The sequence below is a fragment of the Myotis brandtii genome, unplaced genomic scaffold (assembly GCF_000412655.1).
Source record: "Myotis brandtii unplaced genomic scaffold, ASM41265v1 scaffold663, whole genome shotgun sequence".
Taxonomy (NCBI): Eukaryota; Metazoa; Chordata; class Mammalia; order Chiroptera; family Vespertilionidae; genus Myotis; species Myotis brandtii.
The window spans coordinates 405,619-420,198 of NW_005370572.1; the positions used below are offsets into that span (position 1 = coordinate 405,619).

At 40.6% G+C, this 14,580-nt stretch overlaps 1 protein-coding gene across 1 annotated transcript in view; it reads right to left on the minus strand.

Annotated features, from left to right (window-relative positions):
- The window catches only part of PTER (phosphotriesterase related), a 75,322-nt gene that overhangs the window by 16,067 nt on the left and 44,675 nt on the right, over positions 1–14,580 (minus strand). Inside the window, exon 3 of the mRNA XM_005880960.2 lies at positions 13,245–13,510. Coding sequence (XP_005881022.1) covers positions 13,245–13,510 — 266 coding nt within the window. The remainder of the gene's footprint in view (positions 1–13,244; positions 13,511–14,580) is intronic.

Sequence of the window (14,580 nt, forward strand, 5' to 3'; positions counted from 1 at the left end):
CTTTCTTCTTTCAATCTTCCCCGGTCTTTAAGGTATTTTTCACCTCTTGCCCTAAACAGTCAGTGAGGTGATTGTAAGATGCAGAAGAGCTCCTTAATACACTAGACAAAGTCCCTTCTCCAAGGTGCATGATGTGATTGCAATGTCATTTGTACGATATCCTGGGATTTCCCAGGAGGAAGATGAGATTTTTGTATCAAATATTTATTGTTGTCATTCATATTATATTATTTCTTCTGTTGCATGTTTTATACTTTTGCTCTTCAATAAACAAATTCTGTCTATATAAGGAACAGGCATAAATTTATGACAAACATATTGCCATTAACTAAGAAAATGGTATCTAAAGTGATTTGCCTATCTTTGTTTTCAGAATATGGTTAACATTTATTAGAGTTTTAAAGTTGCCTGGCCAGTTGTGGCTCAGTGGTTGAGTGTTGCAACCTATGAACCAGGAGGTCATGGTTCGATTCCTGGTCAGGGCACATGCCTGGGTTGCAGGCTTGATCCCCCGTGTGTGTGTGTGTGTGTGTGTGTGTGTGTGATGTGAGGGAGTGGGGGAGGGGTGCAGAGGGCAGCTAATCAATGATTCTCTCTCATCGTTGATGTTTCTATCTCTCTCTCCCTCTCTCTTCTCTGAAATTGATAAAAATATACCTCAAAAAATACAGTTGACTAAAAGGCAGGACAGTTGATTCTCTTTTTATTACCTCTTTATAGTCTTCTAGATCTTATCCAAGTGCTGAGGGGTTTAGTTTAATGTCAAATGCACTCTGAATGGGAGCCAGGAAGTCTGTGTGAAGTGATAATATAGAAAGGGTCTGTCGACTATCTAGACAGAAAGAACTAAGGAGCAGAGGAAAGGATGTGATTCATGGGTGTGATCAAGATGATAATAATGCCTAACATTTGTCTTGGGCTTTACAGTTTCAAAGAACTTTCAAATATATTATTTTATTTCATACATTCAGGCACATCTTCATGAATTAATTCACCAAATATCTAGTTGTACTATCACCCACCTGTGCCAGCCTCTGAGCTACAGATATACATAAGAAATGTGTGCTACTATCTTAAGGAACTTGAAGTCTAAGGAAAGCGATAGATATTTAAACTAATAATTACAATTAAATGTGTTGAAAACGTTTTATTGTGCAAATAAATACAAAGTATTATAAAAGAATAATTAAAGGAGTAACTCATTTGACTTGAGTTTTGAAGAAGACTATTCAGATAAAAGTTGGTGGGGTTCAGGTGTTGGGTGAGGGATGGACAATAACAGAAGAAAACTATTGAGAAGCAAAACAAACAAAAAACACAAACTTTTTATTCTTGAAGATAAGGATGTAATTATCAGAGCTAAAGTACATAAGAAAAGAAGCATTCACCCATTCATTCATCTAGTAAGAAATTATTGATCATCTATTTACTATGAGATATGAGCTAGGAAAACAAAGACAAATAACACACAGTCCCATCCTTCAAGAAGTTCAGTGTCTATTAGGGAAAAGAGACATGGACACAAATAATAACTTTATAGACCATACTGAGTGTAAGAGCAAAAGTACTACTAGGAACTGGGCTGGCACAAAGAAGGAGATAGTGAACACTGCTTGGTTTGTCAGGAAAAGCTTTGTAGAGAAGAAAACCTCTCTTGGGTTGCATTTTGAAGAAGGATTCTGCAAAGTTGATAGGGAGAATAGGGTATACCCAGCTCAGGGATTAGCTTGTGTGAGAAGCATAGAAGGACAATCAGTAGAGCACACTCAAGGTCATGGTCAGTGTAGCTTTAGCCCAAATTCCGTATCTGTTCTAGAGATGGTGGGAAATGAGGTGGAGGGATGGGTGGAGGCCAGATGACCAAGACTTTGGCTATTGTGCTGCAGGTGAAGGGGAACCATTGAAGAGTTGTAAGTCAGGGCCAAGGAAAGCATCAGATTTGCATTTGGGCACATCAAAATGGTGGCAGTGTGGAGGCTAGATCAGGGAGCAAGGCTAAGGAAGTGATTCCTGTTTGGAGAATATTACAATAGTTTAGGTGACAAACAAGGACATGAATTAACAAGAGAGGATGGATAGGAGGTAGACAGGTCTGATCACATGTGGATCCAGGGGAGGGAGGGAGGAACCTAAGCTGACATCTGAGTGAATAATGTCATTAATCAGACTAGGACAAGGAAGAGAAAGAGTAAGCGATGAGGCACTGTCGCCATTGTGACAGCGCTGGAGAAGAATCAGGGCCTGTCTTGGGGAGTTGATTAGATATTGACATCCTTAAATGCCACCAAGAATATGAGAGGAGCATGTTCTGAAACTCATAATGAACTGGTGAAGTAATTATGCTGCATATTAACATTATCGCATAAATGAATGAACTAAAGCTAGAATATTTTAAGTGATCAAGAACCCAGGTATTCCTACCCCTCTCTAGTGTGCTTCACTATACTGCCCTGTGACCTTGTAATTCATCAGCCATGCCAATCTGTGAATTCCTGGGCCTAGAAGGCGAGCAGGAGGGCAACTCTATTTGAGACCAGACTAGCTCAGGGCCTGACGCAGGTAGAAGCACAGAATACATTCAATGCTAAAATTTATGAACTTGACTAAATAAATTTTTAAACTGGCATACAAATGTAATAATAAACAGATGCTTATATATAACTGATTTCTTAAAAACAATGTTGAATCGCTTATTATTATAAAAATTATTTACCACCTCTCCCCACTGAATTCCTCAATTTAAAACCAATGGATGTTGCCCTAGCTGGTTTGGCTCGATGGATAGAGTGTTGGCCTGTGGACTGAAGGGTCCCAGGTTCGATTCCGGCCAAGGGCACATGCCCGGGTTGTGGGCTTGATTCCCAGTGGGGGACGTGCAGGAGGCAGCTGATCAATGATTCTCTCTCATCATTGATGTTTCTATATCTCTCTCCCTCTCCCTTTCTCTGTAAAATCAATAAAATATATATTTTTTTTAAAAAGAGTTCACCCTAGTTGGTGGGCTGACTAATCTCCATGTAGAGCTAGGAAGCATGAGAGGTTTAAAAAAACCAAAAAACAAAAACAACCAAAAAAACAATGGATGTTTGTACAGATAGTGTTATGTGGGATTCTTTGTTATTTCATGAGTTTTTCAACAACCACTCAAAAGCACCTAGAACTATTCATGTAATAAACTAAAATTAATTTTAAAATATTTATATCATGTCTAAAATAAATCTATAATAATAAAAGCATAATATGCTAATTAGACCGGACAGCTGAACGACCTTCCGGACGTCATTCCGGATGTCCATACAGATGAAGCCACCGTGGCAGGGGCCGAGGCAAAGGCAGTTAGAGGCAACCAGGCAGGCAGGCGAACAGTCAGGGGCAATCAAGGAGGCAGGCAGAAGGATTAGGGGCGATCAGGCAGGCAGGCAGAAGGGTTAGGGGCGATCAGGCAGGCAGGCGAGCCGTTAGAGGCGATCAGGAAGGCAAGTGAGCAATTAGGGGCATCAGGCAGGTAGGAAGAGTGGTTAAGGGTGATCAGTCAGGAAAGCAGAGGCAGTTAGGGGTGATGGCGAGCAGTTGGCAAAAATCAGGCTGGCAAGTAATTCATCATTGATTTCTATATCTCTCTCCCTCTCCCTTTCTCTGTAAAATCAATAAAATATATATATTTTTTAAAAAAGAGTTCACCCTGGTTGGTGGGCTGACTAATCTCCATGTAGAGCTAGGAAGCATGAGAGGTTTAAAAAAACCAAAAAACAAAAACAACCAAAAAAACAATGGATGTTTGTACAGATAGTGTTATGTGGGATTCTTTGTTATTTCATGAGTTTTTCAACAACCACTCAAAAGCACCTAGAACTATTCATGTAATAAACTAAAATTAATTTAAAAATATTTATATCATGTCTAAAATAAATCTATAATAATAAAAGCATAATATGCTAATTAGACCGGACAGCTGAACGACCTTCCGGACGTCATTCCGGATGTCCATACAGATGAAGCCACCGTGGCAGGGGCCGAGGCAAAGGCAGTTAGAGGCAACCAGGCAGGCAGGCGAACAGTCAGGGGCAATCAAGGAGGCAGGCAGAAGGATTAGGGGCGATCAGGCAGGCAGGCAGAAGGGTTAGGGGCGATCAGGCAGGCAGGCGAGCCGTTAGAGGCGATCAGGAAGGCAAGTGAGCAATTAGGGGCATCAGGCAGGTAGGAAGAGTGGTTAAGGGTGATCAGTCAGGAAAGCAGAGGCAGTTAGGGGTGATGGCGAGCAGTTGGCAAAAATCAGGCTAGCAAGTAATTAGGAGCCATCAGACAGGCAGGAGAGTGGTTAGGGGCAATCACACAGGCATGCAGGTGAGTAGTTCGGAGCCAGTGGTCCCAGATTGCGAGAGGGATGTCCAACTGCTGGTTTAGGCCCGATCTGCTATAGATCGGGCCTAAACCAGCAGGACATTCCCCGAGGGGTCCTGGATTGTGAGAGGGTACAGACCGGGCTGAGGGAACTCCCCACACCATGCATGAATGTCATGCACTGGGCCTCTAGTTAATATATAAATTCCTATAATCTAATAAATTAAATGTTAATATAATTCTAAAACCCTACTTATGTATATTCTTATACTGCTAATGGCAGTTCCATCTTGATTATAAAATATGAAAAATTTCTTAATTGATAAATTTTAAATAATTTATTTTAATGTCAAAATAGAAACTACTAAATAGAATGATATACATTTTTAATGGTGGCCTAAATATCATTTATGGTTAGACAGTAAAATGTGTTACTTCAATGAAAAATTAACAGAAACTTTGGCTTCACACAAACTTCATACCCTCATTTAGAATGTGCATTCACATTATACTCTACTTTATCCCCATTTATGTAGGAACTTTAAAGATTCATTCTTCTTTTTCATAGGATTCTTTTTGTGTCAAGGCATTACTTTCATGGAACAGTCTTTTCAATATTAGAGAATAATTGGGAATGAAAAACAATGGAAAATAATTCAGATTGCCATGTATTTATTTCCCTTTACCCCTATTTGAACAAGCGTGTTTCCACCACACTATTCATTTCTCTGACTGCTTGGGCCCATACCAAACAGCGATGTTTAATGACATCATAGGAAGGAATGATGTCACACTTTCAATATGATGACTTAAGTGCAGGCTTAAGCAAAAGGGACAGATGGGAGAGAAACCCATGTCTGGATTAGACTAAAATTACAAGTTGGCTCTGAATTGTGAAAATGTAATTAAAACTTAATTTTAAAATACATTTTGTGGGTTATACACCCTAGGAAGAGCTTTTAACCATATGAACTTTCCAGCTGCCACATAGCACAAAAGAGGCTGCGTTGTTCATATTAGGCGATACACAGTTCAAGGAATGATGCTATTGAGGAGAATGAAGATAAATCTCATAGACATGGCAATCCTATTTGTTAAAATGTCACATTTCATGGGAATGGTGTCAGAGTTGTAAAAAACTGCTTTAGAAGAAAAAAAATTACTAGGGAAGGGTTTGGTGGGTATAACGTACTGGAGAGAATGCATGACCAGTGCATGCGTTGGCCCTGACAGGGGCTGCTCTGCCCAAATGTCTCTGTTAAAGAGTGCAATTTGGGATATTGAACAAATATCAATTACAAGCATAACCTAATTGCATTTTATTCGGCACTTTTATATACATTGTAAAGTGTTGCTACATATACGTTTCTCACACATTTCTCTGGCTTTTCTTTTTAAATAGGTCCTGTCTTGAAAGGAAGTCCAAGATAAACAATAATGGGGGCAATTTGCATACTTAAAAGGTTAAAAATAATTTTTCTTAACCCCTTTTGACACATGAGAAAAAGATTGGGAGGATTAAGTGACCTCAATGTTACACAGCAAATAAGTTCTGGTGTCAGAGCTAGACATATGCATCGTGACCCCAGCACCCCTGTTTCTCATTGTCCCATGCAGACATAGATCAGACATTGCATTAACGAAAGCATAGCTGCTGCCGATGTCATCTCGTGATTTCAACCCGAAATGTATTCAAGGTGTGTGTTTCTATGTCAGTGAGTACTCTACAAACCAGTGTAGGTTTTTACGTGAAATTTAGTCATATCATACCCAAGTACATATACAAGTAGCCATGCCATGTAAGACATCTATTTTTTATATTTTCCTATCATCTGCCATAGTAATAGCAGATGAAACGCTAGTGAACATTGGTAAATGGGAAAAGAGAAGTGGTATTAGCAAATATTTTCTTTGAAAAAAATTCACTTGCTTTTCAGGTCCCTCTCTGCATTATTGCCTGAGTTAAGTTCTCATTCTGTGGTTATATCTGAGTCAATATGAGTAGATAAGTTGTCTTTACTGTACTTAATATGTACAACGTACATATTATATAATGCACACTCACTTCCTTCACTGAATACTATACATTGTGCACATAATGCATGCATATACATAATCCTAATAATAAACTGTTAAGAAATACAGCACTGTACACACAGGATTCTAAATCTTTACACCATTTCAGGTGCATAACATTCTTATTGTGTGTTTTTTTTTAAGTAAGTGCTACCATACTATTTAGATATATAAAGATGTTTTGCTCAATTTAAGTTTGTCAAATATTTGTTTTAGAAATAATTTAATATTATTTCACTAGTATTCATAGAAATTAAAAGTGTACAGTTCCAAGGATACCAGATAGTCATTTTTTTATGGCTTTTCAAAGATAACCTTGAGGTTAAGAGTCACCATCATCATAATTAAATAAAAAATTTTGAAGGCAGGGAATGGGTCTTGTTCCCTGCGACCTCCCAGTGTCTAGTTTATGATAATTAGGAATTCAATGAATATTTGTGAGGAGAAGGAAGGAAAGAAGGAAGAAGAAAAGGAGGGAAGGAGGGAACAAAGGAAGGAAGGAAGAAAGAAAGGAAGGAATATTCTACTCCATCTAATTACGAGCATGAAAAAATGTTTCAAAATTTTATTCTTTAAAGTGCTGGGTAGATTTGCATAGATAATTAGGGTTAAAGAGAATAAAATGTGTTGTTAGCCCATGGTCTGTGTCTTCCCTTTGCCTCTGTCAGAAACCTTTGGGTCAAATTCTTCAACCTTCCACAGGGAGCAATTTTCAAAGACAGAAGATGTGGTATTTTCCTGAACTTAATTATCATTGTGTCCCTCCTCAAACTCTAGGCCCTGGATTTCCATCAAGGCCCTTTGGTTTGTTAAATAGGGAACCAAGTAGAAAAAAGAGTGAGGCATACCACCTATCTGGTGCCTTCCCCAGAGCTCAAAATGATATATTCACCCCTATTTTCATAGCAGCAAAATTCCCCATAGCTAAGATTTGGAAACAGCCTAAGTGCCCATCAGTAGATGAGTGGATTAAAAAACTGTGGTATATCTACACAATGGAATACTACACTGCTATAAAAAAGAAGGAAATACTTACCATTTGCAACAGCATGGATGGACCTGGAGAGCATTATGCTAAGTGAAATAAGCCAGTCAGAGAAAGATAAATATCACAGGATCTCACTCATTTGTGGAATATAATGAACAACATAAACTGATAAACAAAAATAGATACAGAGACAGAGAAGCGTCAATCCCACTGTCAAATCTCAGAGGGAAGGCAGGAGAGGGTGGGGGTAAGGGGGGAGAGAGCAACCAAAGGACTTGTCTGCATGCATATAAACCTAACCAATGGACACAGACACCAGCGGGGTGAGGGTATGAGTCGGGGGCGGGGCATGAGGGAGCAATGGGGGGATAAGGACACATCCTATATAATAAAAGGCTAATATGCAAATAGACCGAATGGCAGCAGAACAACCGAAACAACTGAAACAACCGAACAACTGAACAACCGTTCACTATGACATGTGCTGACCACCAGGGTGTGTGTGTGGAACATGGCAGGCCTTGGCCGCAGTGGGAGGGTGGAGCAGGTGAGCAGGGGTGCCAGACCAAGGCGGGGTGCCAGTCACTGTCATCAGGGTGAGCCTCTGATGGTTACAGAACATCTTTGCTCCGTGTGCTGTGGTCCCACCTGGTGCTTGCATCTGCTGCTGGTGCTGGTCTCAATCACTCTGGGAGCGGCGGCAGTGGCATGAGCGGGGCAGCTGGCAGACAGGGGACCATGGGGACCAGGGCCATGGCTGTAGGGGCTGGGCAGTGGTGCGGAGGATAGGCTGAGACCTGCCCCTGTGCCTACCACATTTCCTTTCAAGGTGCACGAATTCGTATGTAATACTTTAATCAATAAAGAAAAAAAGACAGAAAAAATGTGATTGGTAAATAGTTAGTACCCAAATACCTTCTAGTCATGTTGCTTTACCCAACTTTCCTGGGTAATGAAAGAACTATGCTGAGATAAAAATACCTACAGCTACTCTCTAGCACATTAAGGATAAAACTTCCTTGGAGATGAATCACAAAAAGACTCTCTGTGGGGTGTCTTCCTTGGTCACATATAGCCTGTTAGACCGGGGACAGAAAGCAGTGCTGTGATTCCGTGCCACCTGGAAATGTGGCTCAAGTTTTAACAGGTAGTAGAATTATAATAAATGACTAAAAGGCATAAAGTCTTTGTGGACGAAAAGCCCAAACAGGAATAGAAATGCTGGTGTTATTTTCCAATAAATGTTGACTTTGGGTGGCTGTGACTGTCAAGGGCAGCCCCCTCCGAGTTTCCCTGGGGTTACATTCACAGCCATCCACGGGCACTTCCAGAGGCCCATATTTCTTAAAGAGAACAGATGGCTAGAGGAGGGCCCAGACACAGAAGCAGATTTATCTTGTCAGGCTGTTATCTCCAGGTAAATGACCTTAAGCAGGTCACAAATGGTCACATGACAACAATGTGGTTCAGAGGTGTCCTAAGGTGGTGGCCATTCATTAACTCTTCCCTCTCAAGGTCCCAAATGCTCCTTTTGGCCAGGCATACAGCAGTCTGTTGTTGCTGCTGCTGGGGTGTGTGTGTGTGTGTGTGTGTGTGTGTGTGTGTGTGCGTGCGCATGTATTTTAAGGTGAAATGCTTTATGCATGAATGCTAATGAAGACCTATATATTTTCAAAAACACTTAATTGCTTCAATGCGATGTGGACATCCTGGAATATTTTATTGCATATTTTTAAATGACAAAAATCCTACCTGAAAGGGATAAATGAATGGTCTTATAGGCAGTCAAAGCTGAGCGTCCCACTGGGAAGCCCAGTGTTCTAAAGGGGCCGCGGGGCTAGCCAGCGCCTGGACTTGTTACGTCGCAATCACAGCAGCCTATGGGTTCAGAACCTTCTCCTTTATGCCTGAGAAACACGGTGGGAGAAACAGAATGATTTTCTGGGTGTGTTGTATTTTTGTTTCTTTTTCCCCCTGGAGGCCTTGTTTTCAGGATGCTTTTCTTTTTGTGTGCTGCCTGTGCATTTCGTTGCATGCAATACATGCCCTTTTGTGATTTGTCCCCATTATACACGCCCTTGCCCTTTCAGTGAAGATCAGATTGTGTGTGCCGCCCAGCAGACCTCGGAGAGTCTGTGAAAGGCTGACCTAGTCAGACCTCAGGCTGGCCACGGTCTTGCTGGCAACAGTCACATCAAAGAGCTAAAGGTGCCTGCATCTGCCTCCCTGATTATTTTTTTCTGTTACTTTATTCAATTTGTTTTTCCAAATGCGCTACTTTTTCTAAAGCCATTTCCCCTGGTTGCCTCTCCACTGAAATGTTCATCCTTCTATATATATATATTTGCCAGGCACTGGAACCTGAAAATTCCCTAATATAGACACAGAAGGGGTGGCTGTTCTAGAAATGGCCTCAGCATTTTCTAGGATGCTCAGAGTTTGTCTGATTTCAGATCAATCTCTCCATCCCATCCTGAGCCATTCTAGAGGGAGGCACTGAAATGGCAGCCAGTGAGAATCAGATAGTGTAACTTTATTGTTTAAAAGAAAATACATATAAATGTGCATATACATATATGTATATGTATATATGTTCTTTGAAATAATGAACAAGGAGTATACAGATACAATGTTTTTATATTGATTTTATGAGCCAACGGGCAGTAAGAACAACGGGCTGTAAAAACCAGTGTGGATTGGGGCTCAGTGACACAGAGTAGCTGTAGGTATATGGTTTGATTCTATGAGCAAGGAAGTTCTACTATGCCAGGAGTTAAGATTGTTTCATAATTTCCAATGGAACCTTATTTTCTATTAGTGTCAAGCATAATTTTCTAACTTACCTATAAGTCTAACTATAAACAGCGCTAGCAAGCTTCTTCCATAATAGTCACTGAGAAGGCAGTTTCAGGCAGTCTGGCAGACTAAACATTCATAGAAAACCTTCCAGGATAGTACAAGTAAAATACTGCATACAATGAAAGGGAGGAAAAACATATTTTTAAATGCTTGGTTCTCAGATGGTGGGAAAATAAAGGACGTGCTTGGGGTGCAGAAACAAGGGAGCAGGAAAAATGAGTAGTAAGGGGAAACCCAAAACTATCACCATCCTGGGGGATCCTAATGGGCCCATGATACAGAGCCAGGGCCAGAGGGGGCAGGAGAGCCTCAGCCAGCACATACAGGCAGCATTCCTCACATCCAAAAGCAATACCCATGTGGATGGACTAGTTAAAAACTGGCCTACAGAGGGAGTCTTTGGAGAGTATGTCATTTTAACCTTGTCTTCTGGTGAAAGGGAGGCAGGTTGAAAAAAAGTCTCCTCTGAGAATCCATAACCACAAGCCTGCACTCACTGAATTTAGGGGCCAGAATCCATAGCACCTGTGTGGTTCTAAACCCTTCAAATCAAAAGTTTAGTTTCAAAAGTCACAAAAAGACAAATACCGTATTATTCTACTGTATAAGGTACCTAGAGCAGTCAAATTCATAAAGAGAGACAGGTGGTTGCCATGGGTCTGGGGTAGAGGGAATGGGGAGTTGTTGTTTAATGAGTATAGAGTTTCAGTTTGCAAGATAAAAAGAATTCTGGAGATTGGTTGCATAATAATGTGAATGTACTTAACACAACTGAACTTCATGCTTCAAAATGTTTAAGATGGTGCCTGGCTGGTGTGGCTCAGTGGTTGAGCGTTGCCCCATGCATGGAGAGGTCATAGGTTCCATTTCTGGTCAGGGCACATGCCTGGGGTGAGGGCTCTATTCCCAGCCGAGGGCGTGCCAGAGGCAGTGGATCCATATTGATGTTTCTCTCTCATCGAGGTTTCTATCTCTCCTTTTCCCTATCTCTCTCTCTAAAATCAATAAAAACATATTTTAAAATGTTTAAGATGCTAAACTTTATGTTATATATATTTTACCACAAGTTATACAATTTTTAAAAAATATATATTTTATTGATTTTTTTACAGAGAAGAAGGGAGGATAAAGAGTTAGAAACATCGATGAGAGAGAAACATCGATCAGCTGCCTCCTGCACACTCTTTACTGGGTATGTGCCCACAACCAAGGTACATGCCCTTGACCGGAATTGAACCTGGGACCCTTGAGTCCCCAGGCCAATGCTTTATCCACTGAGCCAAACCGGTTAGGGCAAGTTATACAATTTTTTTTAAAATTTAGTTTAAAGTTTGACCCAGTAATCTCACTTCTAGGAATATCTCCCAAGAAACCAGAAACACCAATCAGAAAGGACATATGCACCCCTATGTTCATAGCAGCACAATTTACAATAGCTAAGATTTGGAAACAGCCTAAGTGCCCATCAGCAGATGAGTGGATTAAAAAACAGTGGTACATCTACACAATGGAATAGTACGCTGCTATAAAAAAGAAAGAACTCTAACCATTTGCAACAGCATGGATGGACTTGGAGAGCATTATGCTAAGTGAAATAAGTCAATCAAAGAAAGATAATTATCACATGGTCTCACTCATTTGTGGAATATAATGAACAACATAAACTGATGAACAAAAACAGAGAAGCATTGAGCAGACCATCAAACTTCAGAGGGAAGGTGGGGAGGGGGAGGTAAGAGATCAACCAAAGGACTTGTATGCCTGCATATAAGCATAACCAATGGACACAGACACTAGGGAGGTGAGGGCATATGCTGGGGGGTAGGGGTGGCTGGGGGGAGGTCAATGGAGGAAAAAGGAGGCATATGTAATACTCTATGTAATACTTTAAACATTAAAGAATTAAAAAATAAATAAAGTATACTAGGTTAGAAGTGCCCCTTAACTACCTATAAGAAACAAACAAAACAAAACAAAAAATAGGGGGCAGTACTCAACCCAAGACTCATAATAATTTTCAAGGAATCTAAAGACCACAAAACATTTTTTAAATACAAGGAAATAACCTCATATGAACAAGAGCCAGAAGAATTAACAAACTAAAAAGTTAGAGTAAAAAAGAAAATAGAAATTAGATTTATTAATTATAAGGTAAACATTGTATGCACAATATTTTTTAACACTTGAGTTGAAAACATGTTGAAGGGGAAAACGTGTGTCAAAATTAACCACTCAGATTTGAAAAGAAATAAAGAAAAACTATAGTTCTTAGTATTATACTAGTAAAGCAAATTGATAGTCTAAGCAACAGATCGCTTTCAATGGAGACAGAAGTAGAAATAGGAAGATAGAATTGAAGAAATTACAGTTCAAAGATGAAAATAAATGGAAATATGGAGAAGATGTTAAGAGACATGGAGGACAGGTAATTAGATCCTACATATATCAACTTGGAGTTTATGATGCAAATGTAAAGAAAATATGTATGAAGCAATATTTGAAAAGACAAGGGCTGAGGTTTTCCAGAAATAATGAAAAACACATCCTCATACCTAAGATGTACCCAATTTAGAAGTAACTGTAATGTATTAATACACTTATACAGTGTTAATTCCTTAATCAATTCAATCTAAAGGCTAATGTGTAGCCTTTGCAACATTGTTAGCCTTATTCACAAGATTAACTCCAGCTAACATCTGCTTATATAGTCAGCTACTTTGCTGTCCCCTACACATCTAATCATCCATAATCATCTGGAGGTTTGAACTAATCCTATATAATAAAGAGCTAATATGCTAATTATACTGTCTGGACAACCTTCCAGACAAAGCTGGGGTTGTGAGGGCCGGCCAGGGCTGGGAGGGGCGTCGAGGGCTAGCAGGGGCTGGGAGGGCTGGCCAAGGCAGCCAGGGCTGTGAGGGCCGAACCCCTTGCACAAATTTCGTGCATTGGTCCTCTAGTTTGTACATAATTTGCTTACCTATCAAGATGCGACATAACTGTTTTGGAGATGTCCATACCTACTTCTTGTAATATTCGGATAATCTGAAAGGGTGCACTTGGATTCTTTCCAGGATGAATGATAACAGGACAGCCAAGCTGAGCCTGGGCATGAGCAGTTGCGTGAAGTACCTTCCTCTCGCTCTCAGTCAGAGGCCAGGAGCAACCAATTTCTCCAATAACACCACACTTGATGCTGGTGCCATCCGCTCCGTGGAGAATTTCATTAATGAGGACATCAGTAAGCTAAGGAAGGGTGGGAAAGAAAATACCTTATAGACTGTGAAACTTCTCAATAGAGTATTGCCACAGTATGTTAATGAACTTATTCATTTAGTTATTCATTCTACAAAAATGTATTCATCATTCATTCCATTAATATTGGTTAAGGAGAGAGGCATTTTGCTGGCCATATCTCAAATTCAGCAAGTAATTCTAAATCAAAGATTCAGTAATATCTTATTGTGATTATTTAGCAAGAAACGTATAGCTTTAGGAGCTATTGGGGGAAAAATATGACTTAATGAAAGTATATTCAGATGAGAAAAAAAATCTATAATTTAACCAAAGAAGCATCTATATATATAAAGAGCAAGGGTCTGTAATGACCGCAGGCTTGACCAAACACCGGAAGTCAGTGCTGGCTCAGCGACCCAGCACTGACTGCCAAGGGGGCTGTGGATCAGGCCCAGAGAGAGGCCTGCAGAGAGAGAGGCAGGGTCTGATCCACAGCGTCCATCGCAGCTGTTGATCAGCCATTGCCTTTCTCTTTTTCTCCCGGCTTCTCCAGTAGCCCCGCCTCTGTTTCTCTTGGGCCTCCTCGGGGGCTGCTGATCAGCCCTACCTCATTGATAAGGCCCAGAGATAGGCCCAGAGACTCTGACTGGCATAGAAACTGACCAATCAGAACCAAATCTGGGTGAAGTGCCAGGAGCCAATGGCTGCCTAGGAGGCAGAGCTTTTGACGCTGACTGGCATAGAAACCGACCAATCAGAACCTAATGTGGGACCGCTTTGGCAGTATAGTGCATATGGCTGGCTATCAGTCCAGATATAGGGATTATGTGTTTTTGTCTGCTAAGAGCATCTCCTCCTGCTGAAAAAGGCTCTCTCCCTACCTTCATTTAAGCAATCCTATCCTATATAATCTATCTAAACTAATAAAAGGGTAATATGCTAATTAGACTGGGTTGACCGGTCATCTTCCGGACATCCGACTTGGACAAAGCAATCTTGGTGGAGGCTGAGGCAGAGGCCATTAGGGGCAATCAGGTCGGCAGGGGAGGGCCATTGGGGGCAAGATTAGGCCAGCAGGG